We start from the raw sequence: 20,574 nt of genomic DNA, 5'->3' as shown, positions 1-20,574 counted from the left end.
AAATTAGGACCTCGGTAGGTGTTCAAAAGATTCCCCCATGAATGATAATGTCTTGTGACTTCCAAAGCAGTCCCATTTATTGTCCTCCTTTAACCCCTTTGCATCCCTGAGAATGATGGACACCATAGTCTATGAGAAACACTTTTCTTTTCAAAATCCAAGTACTTATTTAGATCCAACAATTGACTGCCCTTTCAACACAGAGGTCAAATCACCTGCTTAACGACACACCAGTTATTGAATTTGAGCCTCCATATCAACTCATTCAATTACCCAAAGCATCATGGAATGTCACTTAGACATCATTTCCTCACAGGGAATGTTCCATTCTCTCCCTTCACAACAGCCCTGACTTCAGTGGCTGATGGCAGCAAGATGTGTTTTTTAATTTATTTTTCCACTTCCACAAGGACCTTAATTGGATTCCATATTGACAAGCCTCTCTTCAGGGGTACTTTCTGTCTACTGTTCTCTCTCATGGTTGTCACTGAATTATGTTTGCATTTCAGCTAATTTCCCACACGAGCTTGTCATAGTTCTCTTATTTATCTACATCTTGAGTGTTGTTTTTTTTTCTTTCCACAATCTCTTATCTTTTCAAAACCAATGTGTTTGCTAGTATCCTCCACTCTGACCCTTAACTTGTAAAATCAGTTTGCCTATTAAAAAAAACCCAACTAGTCCTCAAAGCAGTGCAATTTCCATGAGTTATTTATCAAGCCTCCAACTGCACTGGCAACTTTTTTTTTTTTTTTAGTTCTGGGTTCTGATGGCAGATTTGTGCTTTTTAGGAACCCCAGCTCAAACCAGGGTTACTTCAAAATACCTGCAAACAATGCTTCCTGCTGGTCAGCTTTTTCCAAATAAAGCTGTGAATTTATTTTTGGGCTTACTGCATTGGACCTAAACTCAATTTCTCTGCCTATACTGGACAAATTATGTGTTACTTTGAAATACATTGGGTTTAATTTTAAAATGTTGAACAGGAAATCAGATTTACGACTTCTCTCTGAGAAAACACTTAGGCTATTTCTGATTTATAAAAATTTCATCTCCATTCCCCGAGGATTCTGATATAATGACTCTGAACTTGAACACACTTGTTTTCTCTTTTTAAACAACCTGGGACATCACAGAAAGCACAGCTTTATTATTTTAATTGACTTTGGGGACCAGAATGTAAAATGTTAGGAAGGAACTTCCATATTGTAAGTACATCTGTAATATATATTTTGGCCCTTGAATTTTTCCCTTGATAATACAATCTTGGATCATTCTTTTACTACCTCACCTGTGAGCATTACCGCCTCAATGAAACGGTAAGCTCCTTGAAGGAGGGGTCAATGTCATTACCTGTGTTTCTGTTAGCTCCCATAGCACCGGTCCCAGGTTATGTATACCACAGCCTGTCCAATTAAAGTCATGGAAACAACAGCTCCATAAGCCACAAGCTACCCTCCCTCCAATATGGCTGACTGGAGCAAAGCTGGTCACCTGATGGAAGGACAACCAATCCACCGGCTACTCAGTGACCAATCAGATGTTTCCTACTGAAAATCTGACCAAAGAGGTGGAGAGAGTGCTTAGCTGGGGCCAAGGAACTACACTGTACAATCTTGAACTATCTGAACTCAGGGCCTGTTTGGGTCTTTATGATCCCATGGACAAGTTAAGTGTTGTACATAATTTTTCTCCAGGTTTAATTTGGCCATTTTTTTTTTTTAAATTAGCAGGGATTCTTAGTTCTATTCCATGTTACAGAATTTCACTTTTGACTTCGTTAATAATCTACCTGTCTTTTTTTTTTTTTTTTTTTTTTTTTTTATTTCAGGGACAGGGAGAGAGAGAGAGAATCTGAAGCAGGCTCTGCACTGAGCACAGAGCCCGACACTGGCTCGATCCCACCACTGCGAGATCATGACCTGAGCCAAAACCAAGAGTCAGATGCTTAACCAAATGTGTCACCCAGGCACCCTGCTGCAATCTAACTGTCCTTTTAAGAGGATATATTTCCCTAGGTAAACATTTCTCCAAATAAAACCTGCACCCATCATTCACATGGGCCAGAGTAAGAAGGAACAGTCTTGGCAGGAACAAAAGGTGAGGAACATCTGTTTTTTTTACTTGCCTAGCATACTTCCCCTCATATCTGGAACCCCAATTCTCCTTAAAGGGACCATTTCTTCTCCAATGGATGTCATCTTGGTGGGACTACCTATTAAAATACACTGCCCTTCCCAATCAGGGAGTGGGCAGGTAGAACAAGCTGGGTCTATGAGACTTTTCCTGAGAATTTGAATCCTGAGCAGGGTAGATGAGAGGTAAAAGGGATTTATTAAGACAGAAATTCCCTACAGTAATTATCCTCTAATTTCTGCTCCATCTAGAGAGGGGTTGGCAAGATACAGCATGAAGGCCAAATATGACCTACTACCTGTTTTATAAATAAAGTTTTATTGGAACATAGCCATGCCCACTCGTTTATGTATTGCCTATTCCTGCTTTTGTGCTCCAACAGCAGAGCTGGTTAGTTGTGACAGAGACTATATGATCCACATAACAGAAAAGACTATCTGGTCCTTTGCAAAAAAGATTTGCCAACCGCTGAGCGAGATCCCTGGGGATGCTTTGCCCTCTGTCTCTACCGGGGCCAAATGAAAAGTGCTGTTTGTTTTATTTTCACTTGAGGCAGCTGTTTTTCTTTTGTTCACAACCAGAGACTCCTAATTGGTAACAAGGGGGACAACCTCATGCAGGGTTCAGGTTTATGCAGAAATATACTATCAAATGAGGTTTTTATGCCAGGATCCACTGAAAACATTAGATTCCCATCCCCCAGTGTTTATGATTCTTTGCTGCCTTTCCGGCCATGGAAAGCAGGGAGAATCACATAGTTTGTGTACTGCACCAAGCAAAGATGCATGTACATTCCACACACTCCTGGGAGCAGGTCAGGCACAGCAAGCTAGAGCTGAAAAAAAAAAAATCACATTGTCCATCTTCAGCCTCACTTAACTTAGAAAAAAAAAAAAAAATCCCCAAACAAAAACAGGCACAACAAGGCAAAGAATGGTATTGCCCATTGCTGCAAAAAGGTTACTTAATCCTCCCTAATTGGGAACACTGCCCAAGGGCAGAATCATTCAATTCTAAAAGAATGCATTGTCTCCAAATGTACTCCTAAGTAAGAATAGCTTTGAATTTTTTCTTTTTAAGGAGTTCTAGTGCTATCATTAGAATACACATGTGAGTTTTGAAATTTTTCAACCAGAAAAATTGTGGGACACTCAGTGATTACCTCCGCTGATCACCCTTTAACTTCTCTGAACCCAAATTTCTTTTACCTCAGGCAAAGGAAACCTTAAAGTTGGAGAGCAAGAAAGAAGAGTGAGAACGAAGGTCCTGGGCAATGGAGCAGATGTCCTGCCTACAACCAGTGCTTTTTGTGAGTCAAAATGCTCAGTGGCTAATCAGTATTCAGAAGAAAGGAAATCTCATTTACTGAAACATAACCATGGTAGGAGGCAGTTTCCTTCTAATGCTTTTTAGTTCAGAAATAATTAAGCCACAATTAGTGGTATGAGAAGGAAACTATGAGTAAACAATTAAAATGAAGACCCCAGAGTGATTACTGGACACCTTCTAATTCCCCACACCTCGAGAGGGTCCCTTGCTACCTTACCCCTTCTGCAATTCCATTAGACACGGTCCAGTATTCCACATAAGAATGATTTGGGGATAAATTATTCAGTAAAAACCCCCAAAAGATTCTAAGATCCTATTCTAAGATCCTATTCTCCCTGTGACTATTAAATATCTTTCAAGATCTTCCTAATGTGAAGGACAATGATAAGAATAATGAGGAAGTTCTCACTCTGGGGAGGGATGGGTGGGGGATGGGCAGTGTGCAAAGGACTTGACTGCTGTCATCACATTTATTTCTTACCACAACCCAGAAATGCTGGAATTATTATTTACTTTGTTTTACAGACGAGGAACCTGAGGCCCATGGAGAATAGGGGACCCACTGAAGACTTCAAAATTTGAAAGGGCAAGTCTTTGGCTCCAAGTCATTTTCACTTGGAGGCTGTGCCATTGGCCATCAGGCATGGTACTTCTACCCCAAGCACAGAATTATCTAGACTAGTGTGGCCCCTACTCCAGGACAATGAACCACTACTACAAATTACACAGCAACCGTGCCACTTTGAGGTTCTGCTCACCTGGAAAATAGCAAGAAGGAAAATGACCTTCCTAAGAGCTCCCTTTCAGAAAACTTCCTCGGTCCTTTTAATTTCCTTACGGTAGGAGCTGCCTGTGGCTCTAGCCTCTGGGATTCCTCCTTATGTCATCACGGTCTTCCCAGCACCACCTCGGAGCCATGGAATCTCCTGGGCCAGCTGGGACATACCCCTTCCATCCAGGTCAGGTAGCTTATAACAGACACTATCGGGGGACACCTTTCCAGGGACTACAATGAACCCATGATGGTTCGCCCGAAACAGATGAAAACATACAATACCAATCCCTTGTGAGGAAAAAAATGTGTTTCTAATCTCTTTGCTCCCAAATCTGAAAGTGTGGAAGAGAAGAAAGCCAAGTAGAGAGAGACGTCAGGGAATACTCACTGCTCCCCAGGGGCCAGTCCTCCACTGGTTTCCCCCGAGCACATGGGTGCGGCTGGGCCCGGCGCTCCGGGGGCGGGAATCCTCATGGTGGAAGGGGTGCTGAGTGAGACCACTGTCTGGGCTCCACTGAGGGCACGGCGATGTGGAACAGTCCTGGTCGGTTTCTGGGATGTAATCTGGGTCACACTCACTCTGATCAATCACGTGGTCACTGTAGTTGACACATACCACTTGCCGGGTCGCCCTGCCTTGCCCACACGTCACGGAGCACTACATTGAACATCCAGAAAGAGAAAAGATTGGTCACTGGCAGTCACAAACCCATCCATGTACATTTTCTGTGAACGGCCCGCTGCTCACCCTGCTGCTCAGGCCCCCAACCTTGGTGCCATCCTTGCCTGCTCCCTTTTCTTTCCACCCTCCAGCCATTTCACTGAGAAACTGTCTGCTCGGTAGTCACTGTACACCCCCAATCCAGCCACTTCTCGTCATCTTCACAGTTACCTGCTCCGGCCTGGCCTACTGCAGTGGCTTTTTCAGCTGGGATCCTGCTCACAATGTGGACATCCTCTACCCCAGCCCAAGTCTGTTGTACCACAAACCATGGCCCTTACAAATTAAAGATCAGGCCATTCTCTCCAGTGACTTCCTAATTCACTCTGAATCATGTCCCAAGTCCTCATCTTGGCCTGGAAGGAAGGCCACCTCCTTGACCCAACTCCTGTCACTCTCCACGCACTGCACTTTAGCTAAACTGGGCTTACAGATGTTCCTTGAATATGCCCAGAACTCCTTACTCAGGATCTTTGCACCGGCTGTACCTTTTCCTCTACAACACAGATGTCCATTAGACGCACTCCCTCACTTTATTCAAGTCTTTGCTCAATATACTATTTGGCCTTCTTTGTCCACCCTGTCTGGAAGCACATCCCAGCTTTCCCTATGCCCTTATTCTCCTTGACATTTTTCTAGTACTTGTCAGTGTATGTTGCTGTATATAGATATTTCTTTATTTGTTCATTGATTGGAACCTCCATCGGAATGATCTCTATGAAGGCCAAAGCTTTATTATTTGCTGTTCATTGCTTTTTCTATACTAAGCTTTTACAAATATTTGGTGCACAGACAGATGTATTTAATGGATGGATGGATGGATGGATGGACAGACTGAAAGCTCAAAGCAGGAGAGTAAGATTATCTACCATTTATTGAGCACCTACTTAGTACTAAGCATTTAACATAGGTAATCTCAAATAATACAACAATCTTGTAAGGTAGGTATTCTTCTTTGGTCTTTTAAGAGAAGAAATTGGGCTCAAAAACTTTAAGCAGACTGCTCAAGGTCATACGGCCAGTAAATGTCAGGATCCAGATTTTTACTTGGCTCTCTTTGACTCTACTCAAATGTCATACATACGTCATGATATTTATTGAGCTATTAATTCTCTGTTTTCCTTAGGGCTTCTTTTCACCTATCCTAAGCTTTGTATTTTCTGGGCTCTGGGATTTTTGCAAGGCAGAAAGCAGGAACTGCCTGAAGACAAAGGTTTTCCTTTTCTTTCTTTCTTTCTTTTTTTTTTTTTTTAAGATTTTATTTATTTATTTGAAAGAGAAAGAGAGCGATGGAGCATGAAGGGGAGCAGAAGGAGAGGGGCAAGCAGATGCTACGCTGAGTGTAGAGCCCCACACAGGGCTCCACTCCACGACCCTGAGATCATGACCTGAGTGGAAATCAAGTTAGATGCTTAACTGACTAAGTCACCCAGGTGCTCTGAGAAAGGTTCTTCTACTTTTTTTTTTTTTTTTCCCTAAGGTTCTTTTACTTTTATAGAAACCCGCTGGTGGTGCCTGGTGTGCAGAGGAGGCTGAGCCCATGGTACTAAGTGAGGATTCCCACTTTCCACTGTGGACAGGGAAGCCAAGAGCCACTGGATTTCAAGAAACTGAGGTTACAGGAGGCATCCAGACTCCAGGCAAGAGGACCTCTCCTTACTCCCTTCTTCTCTCTGGCATTTGTAGTCCACCACCAGCCTCTTACATTCTCATGTGACTCAATTAACACAAGGTTTTCCAGTCAACCCAACAGGATGGGGCAAAGGAAACTGCCCACTGATTTACACACTTTCACAGCATCCATTCCTTGCACATCTGGTTAAGATTCATACCAGCTGTACATACATGAGGCAAAATAATTTAAATCACAGACTGTAAAATAATTGTAAATTGTAAAATAATTCCCATTGACATGTGGGACCTGTCCCTAGTCATCCTCTTATGGTTCCCCCAGTCATTTCCCAATTCTAAAAAAAATCCACTCGCTTACAGGACTCCAGTCCAAAGCTTTCCACCGTCCACAGGGGGTCACAGAACATTCTTCCTTTGCCACCGGTCTGGGCAGGGTCACACAGGCGCTCTCGTCAGCCACAGAGCCGTCCGCATCCCGGCAGCTGACGTATCTCATCCGAGTACCTTTTCCACAAGTGGCTGAGCACTAGGTGTTAAAATAAAATAATGTAGGTATGTTATTTGGAAACGCTGATTCACTGGACAGTAACCTACTTCCTACAGTCATGCCAGAGAACCCCCGCCCCCCCTTTCACCCTCTCTATGTCTTCCATCTATTTCTTACTGGTGTCCAAGACCCAAATCGCCACTGGGTTCTTGGTGCACTGTGTGTACTCCTCCTTGTTTCCGGGACAGCAGGGGGAGGGTGACAAGATGGTAATTCGCAGTCCTAGATGGGGGAGGGGGACAAAAGCCAAAGTTACCGTGAAGTCCATGCACACTTTAATTGGCAAGGTGAATACAAATTTAAGGGCTAAGAATTCTAAGACCTCTGATTTCTGTGTGATTCTGGGCAAATCACAGGTCCTCTGACAGCCCCCATGTTTTCATCTATAAAATGCGGCATAATCTGAGTCACTCTGAGCGTGCCCCGATATTTCCTGAATGATGTTTAATACAATACTTATTTGCCTGTTCAAGTAGAAAGAGACAAAAATGTGGTAAAATGGCACCTAGGTAGGAAAAGAACAGGATATTGTTTTAAAATGATCAACTGTCAATTTTTAACAGCTCTGAAGACCAAATCCTGTTCTCACATTTCAATTAATTTCCTAATCAGAATGTGCTCATCAGGAACTGGTGTTCCAAGTTTCCCTAAAGAGAACTCCCATGGTGCTGATGAAATCTAGATCAAACCCAGATCCAAGGGGTATAGTTATGATTCCAATGCCTGAAACGGATAGGACCCTCCTCGATCACTCGGAGGAAATCACTACAGTGAGCTGAGGTTATCTGCTATAGATAACATTTTCAGATTTATAAATGGGAAAACAGAAACGAGTACTTGGTCACAATTCAGAAAATATTCTTTGAGTAAGTATGTATCCGTTAAATGCCTGAGATGTCCAGGCATGGCACAATGTGTGGTGACCTCAGTGCTCAGCCCGGTATCAGGGAGCTTCCAAACCGAAGGGTGAAATTCTATTTCTTGGCTCGAGACCTTGCCTATTCTTCTGCCTACGGTCCAAAGAAAACCACAGGCTACTTTTCCCATGGTGAAGAAATGGTCCATATGCTTCAACTGTGGGAGCTGCCCTATCCTCCTTCAGATCTTACGGAACAATTCAGAGAAATGTGTATTTTGAAGCTCTAAGGGAGTTGCTAAGTCTTCACCTTGTGACCGTGTAGATGTAATAGCTAACATTTCACAGGTATTTAGTGTGTGGTTTAGAATATGTCAGTGATGTAAAAAAAAAAAAAAAAAGATGCACAAGTCACAAGTGGTGTTTGTCATTCATCAATGACAACATGAACAACAATGCTGTATTCATTTACTTTTTGACACTCTTTGTCCATTGTTAACAACACACACGGAAATGTGCTCAGAACAGAAGCAGGACACTGGCCAGATGGGGCCCCAGGACATGAGCTCTGGGCATGGTCAAGGTTCAAATCCTGTCTTTGGAAGTCAGCAAAACTGATTTACAAACCCAAGTCTTCTCCTTACACAGTCTCTTTGCATAAATTATGCTAAAATCCAGATCCACGAAGAGGAAGGTGCTGGTAGTGATTGCCAACTGGCTCTCTTGAGAAAAAAGGTGTACGTGTGTGTATTTGTAGAAATGTATTTATATATATATACACACACACACACACACACACACACTCACATTACAGGCACATGTTATGTCTATCCTGGTATTTAGATATTTGTTTGCTTATAAATTTTACTGATATAAAATTTTACTGCTATATATGCCACACAGTTTACATATAACAATAATATCTACAATTCTTCCTTTAAAATTCCATACAGTCAATGGAGTGTCGCAGAATACTTCGGCTGATTTTTGTTGGATTCTTGGATCTATGGCCAAAAAATGGGTTGTAATCGCTGAATAAGTACAGTTCTGACATGAATGGGAGTTGATATTTTATGTTGAAGTGTAAGGTGACAGGGAAATGATCAAGATCGATGTCAGAACTCCATTCATCTACCAGTGACCTGAGTGACTCCTGTGCCAAAACAGACAATGATTTCCAAATGCCAGAAGGATATTTCCTTCATTTGATATGTTATTTACAATGTGACAGCCCTGGACGCGAGACTCTTTGAGGCATAATGTAGATTCTGCATAATCTTCATTATTATTATTTTCTCCATCACTTTCTGAAGTCTAAAAAAAATAATTTAAATCTAGAATTACAGCATTTGCTGATTTCTGTGGTGTACACACTACCATAATAGCTGATCAACATGAGGACCACGAAGTCAGGCTCGGGAAGAGATGTGCACTAGCTCACCGTTACTCAGTATTTCCACCTTACAGATACAAATGTACGTGTAAATCACTGCAGGAGCACAGAGAATAGCAAAATGGAATAAAGCAAAGAGAGTGACAGGTAAGGCTGGCGTGCTTAATCAGCTTTGTTTTGAATACCATCTATTTAATCATAGGTTTATATTTTCCATTTTTAATAATGCTTCTGTTTAGCAACCAGCTTGCCCAATTCCTGAGAATTTAGCAATGAGCTCTTGTGAGCTGGTGCAGAGTTGCTCTAACACATAACACCATCTGCTACGCCTGGCATTGAAGTCACTTACTTAAAAAAAAGTCTGAGTTCAAGAAAATAGAACCAAACGATCAACAGTTGCTAGCCAATAAAATAATCAGAATCAAACGTACATATACTTCAAAGAACCAGAGAACAATGATCCTGGTACATAAAGTATTCAATTCAAAATGCAGCAGATAGGTACATCTGGACCACTTAGTTAATCAGCCGGTGGCTCTACCTACACACTTACTTATGGAAGGACTTCAACTGTGGCTGAACCATGGGGAAGGGCCAGCATCTCGGTGCCCAAAGCCAAGCCCTGAGCTGGACAAAGGAGACTTACCTGGGTATCAGTAGGTCTAGTTGCTGCATTGCAGTCATTGTCATCTACCACAGACATGTAAGTCCCAATGATGCATTTCACTGCTCTTAGCTGGTATCCTTGTCCACAAGTGACACTGCACTGAGGGAAAGAAATACAACAAAAGGTATGCACATTTCAGCAAATTTTATAAGAAAAAAAATTTTCCATCATAGTGGAACAGAGGGCTGGCACCCAGAGAAATTAAGTAAAAGAGAGCAACCAGCTCTGCACAAATTATATTCATCAATTACCACTTAGATACTTGGAATTATTTCTACCTTCCACTGGAATTTTATTTGCAGGAGTTCAACTCCTTGACTGTGACTCGATACATCCCTAATTTCAAAACTTACTACAAAGCTACAGTGATCGACACAAAATAGAATAGAATTGAGTCCAGCAATAAACCCATACATTTATGGCCGAATGGTTTCCAACAAATTCGCAGCCACACAATGGGGAAAAAAATAATCTTTTTAATGAATGGTCATGGCACAAGTGGCTATCTATATGCAAAAGCATGAAGCTGAACTCCTAACTCACACTGTACATAAAAATTAACCCCAAACAGATCAAAGACCTCAACATAAGAGCTAAAACTATAAAACGCTGAGAGGAAAAGATTATCTAAAAGCTTTGTGACGTGGAATTTAGTAATGATCTCTTGGATATTAGCATATCCAAGCACAGGCAAAATTAAAAACGGACAAGCTGTATTTTATCACAATTTGTGATAAAATAACATCCTCAATGGATACCGTGTGCAGAGTGGAAAGGCAACCTACCACAGGACTGGAGAAAATATCTGCAAATCAAATATCTGATAAAGGGTTGAAAATATACAGAACGGCTATAATTCAACAGCAAAAAGCGAACGTCATTAAAAAATAGGAAAAGAAGCACTGTTAAACTGTATGCTTAAGGAGCACGTGGGTGGCTCAGGAGGTTGAGCTGGCTCTTGATTTTTGCTGGGGTCGTGATCTCAGGTCGTGATCCTGGGTTGTGGGATCAGCCCAGTGGGGGGCTCTGCATTCAGTGTGGAATCTGATTGTCCCTCTCCCTCCCTTACTCTCCCTCTGACCCTCTCCCTGCTCTCTCTCTAAAGTGGATAGGTAAAATCTTTTGGAAAAAAAAAAAAGCAAAAATAAAAACCAACAAAAAACTGTATACTTCTAAAATGGTTAAGATGGGGGGGCGCCTGGGTGGGTCAGTCAGGTGTCCGACTCTTGACTTTGGCTCAGGTCATGATCTCCAAGTGGCGAGATCGAGCCCCACGTCAGGCTCTGTGCTCAGTTCAGAGTCTGCATGAGACTCTCTATCTCCCTCCCTTCTGCCCCTCCCGCAGCTCATGCTCTCTCTTTCTCGTTCTCTCTCAATAAATAAAATCTTAAAAGAATGGTTAAGATAGTAAATTTGATGTGGTATGTTTTCTGACTATAATTACAATTTTTTTAAATGGGCAAATGAAAAGATTCTCAGTCCCATTTGTTATCAGAGAAGATACAAAATCGAAATCATAATGATATACTACTTTACTCCCACTAGGAGAGCCATAATTGAGAAGTGGAGAAATAAAAGCATTGGCACAGACAAGGAAATCGGAACCCTTGTGTGTTGTTGGTAGGAATGTAAAATGGTGCCAGGTCTGTGGAAAACTGTTAAAAAGTTAAACACAGGGGCGCCTGGGTGGCTCAGTGGGTTAAGCCGCTGCCTTCGGCTCAGGTCATGATCTCAGGGTCCTGGGATCCAGTCCCACATCGGGCTCTCTGCTCAGTGGGGAGCCTGCTTCCTCCTCTCTCTCTGCCTGCCTCTCTGCCTACTTGTGATCTCTCTCTGTCAAATAAATAAATAAAATCTTAAAAAAAAAAAAAAGTTAAACACAGACTTACCATAGGATCCAGCAATACCACTCCTGGGGATACACCCCAAAGGAATTGAAATCAGGTACTAAAACAAGCATTCATACCTGAACATTCATCTCAGCCCCATTCACAACATCCAAAAGGTACAAACATCCAAACGTCCAGCCAGGTACAGAGGGATAAACACATGAGGTACATCAGCATAATGCAACATTATGCAGCCACAGAAAGGACTGAGGTACAGATAAGTGCTCCAATTCAGACCCTTGAACATGTATGCTACGTGAAATATATCTGAAGCCAAAGGTCACATATTGTATGATTCCATTTACACAGAATACTGAGAAGTAAATCCACGGAAGTAGAGAACAGACAATTGGTTGCCAGGGACTATAGGGTTAGGGGAAAATGGAGAGAAATGGCTTTCTGGGTACTTTGGGGTGATGAGAAATTTCTGGAACCAGCGGGGTGGGCAGGTGCACTACATTATGAACGTACTAAAAGCCACTGAGCCGTTCACATGGAACTGCTTAGTTGTATGACATGTGTCTTATTTCAAGTAAGAAACAGATGAAATACGCTCTTAATATTAGCCTAAAAATATGAGAAGAAAATCAGATGTATCAATACTAGTAATCTGTGCAGAGTTAAGGAATGGGCTTTGTTTTGTTCTTTTTGCTAAATTACATTTTGCAAAAAATTTCTCTTCTGGCCATGTATTACTCTTAAATAACATATTTAAAACAAAACAAAACAGTTTGTTACCCTGAATTTCATGTTCAATAAAAGGAAGAACAAGTCTCTGGCTAAGATTGGTCTGGTGTAGACACAGATTAAAAAAAAAAAAATCCCATTAGTTCCAAAAGATATTATACTCAAATCTCATAGTGATTCTGAGCTGGGTTCTCTATTTGTTTTCCTCTTATTCCCTAAGAGTTATACAGATGCAGACAAAAAGGAGGCTGGACTTCGGAGTGTAGGAGATCCTCCCTGTTTAGTAGGATCAGACATGATCAGCTGCCTGTGGGTGGGAGGGTTCCCAAGAGGGTCTGTTTGATAGAAATTTTAAGGGGGCGGTGATAAAGCCGCTCCCATTTATTGCATGCATCCTAGAAAAAGACATACGCCAGGAGAGTTGCTGTGGCTGGGCCAGGTGGGGGAAGAGTTCTTCTTCGAGAGCCTGTAAAAGTGACAGCAGACAGCTGCTTTGCTTCTCTTGGGAACTCAGAGTGCTGCTTCAATAATACCCAGGATACTTTTGCTTCTATATTAGGAAGGACTGAATTCCCCCGAGCAGGGGCTTCTCAAATGGGAGCCTAAGGGAGTCTTTCACTCTCTCCTTTTAAGAATAGCTCAGGTCAAGACTGTGGGACTTGCAGCCAAGGGGACTCAGAAGAGATCCTGGCAAAGTGAGATGATCCTGCCACTTCTGAGCAAATCACTTCTGTAGGAAGGGTCTGACTTATATATGAGAGGTGAGCCCAAAAGTCCCTTCCAAATCCCGGTCCAGACGCCCAGGCTGAAGGCTCTGGACCGCATTCTGTGACGACCGACAGCAGCACATTAGAAGGTAATACCAGCCAGAGACAAGATCTGTCGTCAGTTTGTTCCAGCACTCTTGTGCTCAATCCACAGGTTTCACCCCAGGGCGAGGACCTGCCCGGGGGTCTGCAAAGGGAACAATCGGCTCCAGGAGGGAGCAGCAATCCCTCAGACCCCGGGCAAAACGGCTGCCGTTTCTCGTGCTCCATCCGGTTGGTGCAAGTCCCAAGACCCAGCCATTAAATCCCCACCCCTGGAATGCCCCTCTGCAAGTCCTCTTCAGATAAGAAGGAAAGAATGTAGTTAAGAACTTTATCGTTCAAAATACCTGTCCCCAGGGACCCGCCTGCCAGGACGCACATTCTGGCTGCTGACACGTCTGCGTGGAGGCCGGCTTGGTCTCGGGGTCGCAGAGTCGATCACTCAATCGATCTTCACCAAACTGACACCACACCTGGCGGTGCTTATGCCCTTTTCCGCAGGTGACCAGGCACTGTGGTAAAGAGCACAGCCAATCAGGGGTGCTCCTGAACAACGTGTTGTGGCTCCCCGGGATTACTCACGGATTATCAGGAACACATGCGCTCCCTTCCCACAGCCATTCCTCTCTCTGCTAACAATCTGTCAATGCATCAAGGCTCATTTTTCTTCCTTCCTTCCTCTCTTTCTTTCCCTCCCTCATTCTGTGTTTATTTATAAAGGTTCTGGGACGGTGTCAAGCCCAGAATGAACTCAGCCTGGCACTACGCCATGAGACACACGTGTCCCCTGACTTATGATGGGGTTATATCCAGGTAAACCTGCAGCAAACTCAAAATATCCTAAGTCAAAAAATGCACTTACGACCTCTCACCAACCCCACTTCTAAGTAGAGGCCAGGCCTCCTGAAACGTGGCCAGAACACTCACGTTAGCCTACGGTGGGGCCACGTCGTCCAACACGAAGCCTAGTTTATAATAAAGTGTTGAACATCTCATGCAATTTACTGGATTCTGTACTGAAAGTGAAAAGCAAAGCTGTCGTGCGGACACAGGATGACTGACCCTCACGTGATTTCGACCACACAGCTGACTGGGAGCTGCTGCCGCCCAGCACCGTAAGAGAGTGTGTACCACCCTTCGCCAATCTGGGAAAGGATCCAGATTCGAAACGCCAAGTACAGTGTCCGCTAAATGTGTATTGCTTTCACATCACCGTAAAGTACAAACACTGTTAAGTTGAACCATTGTAAGTTGGGGCACGTCTGTATCATAAAACAACATTCCATGATTTTTGAGGGCAGGAGTTAAGCATGGGGAATTTATGAGTCAGAACAATGCGAGTTTTAATCATACTACAACCAGCTACAGGTACTAAGTCAAGTGACAGTTCTGTACTTCCGTCTCTTCTGTACTTTCTCATCTCTACAAAAGGATAATCAAAGTTCCTATTGCAAAGGATTGTGAAGACTGAATGAAAAAAAATCTAAGTAACATACTTTGCACATGTTCATTAAATGTTAAATACCATCATCATTACTACCCAGGTGCATTGTGGAAAATTTGAAAAATACAGAAACATGTAAAAGAGAAAGCTGTAATAAACCCCCAAAATTCTGACTACCTGGGGATCCTCATAATTATTTTGCTGTTTTCTTCCCAGTTTTTCAGGCTAAGGGATGCTGGATTACCTTGCATTTTAGTTTGATGTCTCCCCCACCTCCCTTTTAGCAAATCTTCTTGCAAAAAGGTTAATTGATTTAAAATGATACCTTAGCTATTCTTAGCCATCTAGGTAAAACTCTAGCCCACTCCCTTCTTTCATCTTTTTTTAAAACCAAACGCTAGCTTTGATGCTAAGGCAGCTTGTTAACAGAACAAAACCAGTAGGTTTGTTGTTCACTTGCGCGGGCATCAGACACTGTTACTCACAGGTACTTGCTTGCCTACCATTTCAGGGGCATTAATAATACCCTTTTAAGATCTGTATTGTATTTCCTGTTGAAAGTAAACAGTTAACACTGTGCTTACATGGTCGAGATAAGCAAATGGGCACGGAAGCTGTAGGAGAGAAACCAACACCTCTTTCTCCGCATTCCTGACTTGGCCCATAAGTCAGGGACCTTCTGTTTCCTCTTCCACTTGCCCCTGTGAGGGAAGGCTGAGGGAGTCGCCTGTGTGGTGTGAATTTCACTGGGCTGGGTTAATAGTGACTAAAGAGGCTTCAGCTTTTTTCTCTTGCCGTTCCCTATGCTAAGCAATGAGGGCTTGCCTTAGGCTTCAACAGGTCAGGCAGGAGAGAGGCTGAAGTCTGGAACACTCCAGTAGTCCTTTCTTTTCTCAGGTTTCCATTAGCAACGGGATGGGTACGTCAGACAAACCACTTACTGGGGTCTAATTCTCTTATTTCACAGACGAGAAAATAGGAAACCTCCTTTCTTTCCCCCTTAGCTTCAGTTCTAAGCCAGCATGGCTTTGTAATTCATAAAGCCCTTATTTTCCTTTACAATGATTTAGCGGGGGGCTCAAAGAGGAGGAAAGGGAGAGATAGGTACTTCAAAAATCACCAACAGAAGCTATCAGAGTGGATGATGCAGCCAAACCCACTGTGCCCCTGCGGTCACCGGTGGGCCAGTCACACCCCACACAGCGCTCCTGGGGCTGATTGGGGACCTCGGTTGCTTCATCCAGGGGAGAAGGGGATAAGCAAACAGCAGGTGTAGACTTGAGGAATGCTGGAGAGACTCAGAATTAGGGTAACAGAGATGACCTAGGGGAAATAAGAGCCCTCTTCTCTCACCTCTGACCAGTCTGCCGTTTCCCACTGCGGACAAGGGAACTCACTGCATCTCTGAACAGTGACTTTCTCTTGATGTGAGCATTTGCTGTCATCCAGGACATCGTTGCGGCTGTTGACACAAATAGCCCTTCTCCTCTGGCTTCCACCATCACAGCTTTTCGAACACTGGAAGGAAAATACGTTACATGAAACTGTTGTAAGTTTCTGGCTAGGCCACCTGTCTCTTTCAGCCCTTAAGAAACAACCACCTAGGGGCTCCTGGGTGGCTCAATGGGTTAAGCCTCCGCCTTCAGCTCAGGTCATGATCTCAGGGTCCTGGGATCGAGCCCCACATCGGGCTCTCTGCTCAGCGGGAAGCCTGCTTCCTCCTCACCTCTCTCTCTGCCTGCCTCTCTGCCTGCTTGTGATCTCTCTGTCAAATAAATACATAAAATCTTAAAAACAAACAAAAAAAAGAAACAACCATCCAACCGCTCCAGTTCTAGCTGTGATTTGGGGAGTATCTGTTCATGTTATCCATTTATCTACCAGGTTTATATTACAGTCAACGTTAGTGAATCAGCATAAGAAAATAAAACTCGGAGTAGCCTGTGGGGTACGGAGAAAGGGATTAGAGGAGTTGTTCCACCACTCTCAATCTCCCACACACCATGTTCAGGGTCATATGGTGAGACATGACAAATGGATCACGGTACTCTTCTGCAGGAGGAGGTCAGGCATTGTAAATCAATCACAGAACCAATCAGTTCATCGATTAGCCACCATCAACCAATCAGACTCCACATCCAAGAAGAAGACTCACTGAGTGAGAACCAACTTACTTCGGTCCATGCAGAATAACGCCAGCCGCCCGTGTTACATTCTCCTGAGCATTTTTCCTGGTTGCTTGGTTTGGGATGACCACTGCAAAAACTGTCATCAACCTTCTCGGTGTTCCCATCCAGCCTGCTGTATTTGGCACAGTAGATGTCTAACGTGCGGTACCCCAAGCCACACTGGGCACTACATTCACTCCGGCTGGCAATGTGCCACCTACGCACAGTGGGGAGAAACCAACATTCCCATTAAATATGTATGTCCTATCTATATTCAACTAGTAGAAGAATGGAGTTCCTTTTTCTTCTTTAACTCAAACACCACAAAACCCAAAGCTACAGTCAGTTACTGGAATCCAATTTAAAACCAACATATTCATGTATTTTTCATGGCTGCCAATGCACATGGACGTCACAGAGGACTAGTCAGAGGGTCTATCTTTGTGAAGATTCTCCCTTGATACGTTCCATCTGAAATTCAAGCAACCCCAAAGAAGAAAACATTGGAATTCAACAGAGCAAAAAAAAAAAAGCAATTTTCTATTTAAAAGGTTCATGGAACTCAGCATTTCATTTCTCAAGAAGGCTGCATCTGATAGAGACCCGCCGCTGGAAACGCTCCTTAGACAACTTCCTTTATATGGGCTCTGCTAAAACGTGTTCGGTGGCCATCCTGTGACTTCATAAAGGAATGGATAATTGGACTGTAACTGTGAATTTCAAGTGTGCCAAACTCTGTGAATAAAGACTGAGTTCCTTTTAAACATGGACCACAGTCTATATAGTTTGATTAGACATTTTTTTTTTAAAGATTCAATTCTCTTTTAAGAACAGTTTTAGGTTCATGCCAAAACTGAGAGGAAGGTACAGAGACTTCCCATATGTCCCGGTCCCCACACCTGCACAGCCTTCCCATTATCAGCATCTCCCCACAAAGTGGGGCATGTGCTTAAAAACTGACATATTCTTGGGGCACCTGGGTGGCTCAGTGAATTGGGGCCTCTGCCTTCGGCTCGGGTCATGGTCCTGGGGTCCTGGGATCGAGCCCCGCATCGGGCTCTCTGCTCGGCGGGGAGTCTGCTTCCTCCTCTCTCTCTGCCTGCCTCTCTGCCTACCTGTGATCTCTCTCTCTGTCAAATAAATAATCTTAAAAAAAAAAAAAAACCAACAAAGAACTGACATATTCTTTTAATGCCCCCCAAATATGGTCAGTGTTCAAATTAAAACACAAAAATTTAAAACTGAATAGAAGACTATAAATAAATGAGCTTAATATGTAGGTTGTTCATTCAATTTAACAATCCAAAGACAATAATTTCTTCATAATCTCCATTTGAATTAACTCCTGTTAACTATCTACTTCTCAGAAATTGGGTAGTTTGCCAAATACAAATGCCCTAAGAATTTTTCCATCCACACCTGTCCAGGGGCAGGACTGGGAAACATTGAGGAGTACTGGCCACAGGCTTATCTTGGAGTTCCTCACAGATGCTTAAAAGTAGGTCAGAGTTGACCAACTTTTACGTTGGGCATGCAAAGTGGGCTACTGTGATTTTCCGTTAGAGTGACACAGTATTTTGGGATTTTGTTCTAACCGGAACATGTTAAATGAAGGACTGTAAAACAATGCTTTATCTCATCCTGTCAAATTTAATCTGGGCAAACTCTCACATCCCTGAGGAAGTGAGGTAAAAATGTGCTCCAATTCAACAGAAGCATCTGGAACTTTCATCTGCTCTTTGATTTTTGGCTACCTTCTCTTTGCCTTCATCACCATTTTCTCATGGAAAGCTTATCCATCCTGGGTGAGGGAGGCAGGAGTCCTACCCCACAAGAAAACACACCAGCAGATCAAGTGGAAAAGGATCTCCCTGATAGTCACACCATCTTCAGCATTTGAGCTGAGAACCTGGAAGAGTCTGGAAATGTCACAGTGTTGCCTTAGGAAAGTTCTCCTCAAAATGCCATTATCGTCTGCTTCTTAGTCTCTCCCTGGAAGGTGGTCTTAACTTCAGTGTTCTGAATTCGTTCAGTGCATTTCATGTGACAATGCATTTTATTAGTATATTTCAGAGAAGCAAAGTATTTGTTATATGTGGAAACAAAAAATGTACATGCCTCAGTGGGTGTGGGGGGCATTGTGGGAATAAATAATACTAGGGATAAATTTGGGAACTACTGGTTTAAGCAGATTTCTGTGTTTCAGAACTTCTCCGGGTCTTCCAAATGTTAATCAACATGATGCATGTCTACATAGGAGAGGAGAGAGTTGGTAAGGCTTCTTGAACATACTGGCTTACCACGAATCGTCTCGTGGAACTAGTGTTCCACAGACACGCTTTGGGAAAATTATTTAGAGTTCTACACATCAGTAACAGTCCTCTCTCCAGTCTTTCAGCGTGACAATGGCTATTCAACAGCAATTAGTATGAACCACAATGACAGTGACTGTCAGGTTTTTTGTGAGTAACATAGTTTGGCAATTAGGTAACTAATTATTTTTCTGAAAAGGCTTTAACTCTAATTTAACTAAATTAACTCAATTGGCTGAAGCAATGGGCTCTTAAGTATATTACTTACCTGTAACAAAAATTAAAACTGCATCGTGTAAATGTCTGCCTTTTAATGTCTTGGGTTTTTTCTTTCTACAATGACTTATCCATGTTTTGTGACAAACCCATGAACAAACAGGTCAGCGACACTGTGTAGGCATGAAGTACAGTGAGGGTGGAGAGAGCCTGGGCTTTGAAGTCAAAGCCATCATGTCAGGTCTGGCAAAGATGTGGCATTTGTGCCATGTCTCCCCCACCTACTCGCATGACAGACATTACTAATTGATCCCAGTACTCCTCTTTTCTCCTGGAGCCTAGAGAGGGCCTTATAACCTTTACTCTAGCACTACAGGCTGTCAATATCATTGGCTAAGATTTGGCATTATGAAGAAAAAGCTGCAAAAAGCTTAAGTATTCACTTTGCACTTACAAATGGTAAGATCCTCACAATTTCCCACACCATTCTACACTGCTAATTTCTCTTCTGTAAAAGGAGAATTAAAGCCTCAACTCATGTTACCTGCATTTAACTATCATTCAGAGTATACAAAGCAATGCCCAAGCTATTTAATATTCAAACATGACACCGTCAACCTTGAAGGTAGATGGGAAAGCTTTAGAATTCTATTCTGTACGCACTATTTCTTATCTCAGATTTAATCTTAAACACAGAGTATTTTCTGTATCTAGACATCTGCATGAAGATTTTCTTCTAGTTCCTTCCATAACTTTACACTAGGGCATTGCAACTTTCATATTCATGAGATTTCTTCTACTGGGTGATATACAGTCTGGGTGTATAGGGAGCAACATACGGGTACTCTGAGAGATGACATTTCCCCATTTTCTGTTGACATTCGTACCAAACATTTACATAAGATACGACTCAATCATAACAATGCCTAGCACTGAGTTGTGAGGGTGAAATGAGAACTTCTCTTGGCAAATGCCATACTCTATTAGCTATTT

General features: G+C 42.8%; 1 protein-coding gene and 1 long non-coding RNA gene across 7 annotated transcripts in view; one reads left to right on the top strand and one right to left on the bottom strand.

Moving 5' to 3' along the window:
- ADAMTS9 (ADAM metallopeptidase with thrombospondin type 1 motif 9) overlaps nucleotides 1-20,574 on the bottom strand; it is a 163,193-nt gene that overhangs the window by 75,256 nt on the left and 67,363 nt on the right. For 5 of the 6 annotated variants that reach the window (XM_044253222.1, XM_044253227.1, XM_044253228.1 and 2 more), the window contains exons 20-26: nucleotides 17,060-17,270; nucleotides 16,239-16,403; nucleotides 13,789-13,953; nucleotides 10,036-10,155; nucleotides 7,258-7,362; nucleotides 6,952-7,119; nucleotides 4,629-4,898 (exon numbers count right to left, since the gene is read on the bottom strand). In XM_044253222.1, the coding sequence (XP_044109157.1) occupies nucleotides 4,629-4,898; nucleotides 6,952-7,119; nucleotides 7,258-7,362; nucleotides 10,036-10,155; nucleotides 13,789-13,953; nucleotides 16,239-16,403; nucleotides 17,060-17,270 (1,204 nt within the window). The remainder of the gene's footprint in view (nucleotides 1-4,628; nucleotides 4,899-6,951; nucleotides 7,120-7,257; nucleotides 7,363-10,035; nucleotides 10,156-13,788; nucleotides 13,954-16,238; nucleotides 16,404-17,059; nucleotides 17,271-20,574) is intronic. The other variant, XM_044253226.1, reaches the window with a different exon arrangement.
- On the top strand, nucleotides 1,929-4,328 carry LOC122909290. The gene is made up of 3 exons (XR_006385117.1): nucleotides 1,929-2,100; nucleotides 3,350-3,445; nucleotides 3,991-4,328. It is a non-coding gene; the product is annotated as an uncharacterized LOC122909290 (long non-coding RNA).

Source organism: Neovison vison, chromosome 6, assembly GCF_020171115.1.
Source record: "Neovison vison isolate M4711 chromosome 6, ASM_NN_V1, whole genome shotgun sequence".
Classification (NCBI taxonomy): Eukaryota; Metazoa; Chordata; class Mammalia; order Carnivora; family Mustelidae; genus Neogale; species Neogale vison.
Note: the sequence above shows the minus strand (reverse complement) of the source record. Positions and strands in the feature narration are given on the sequence as shown.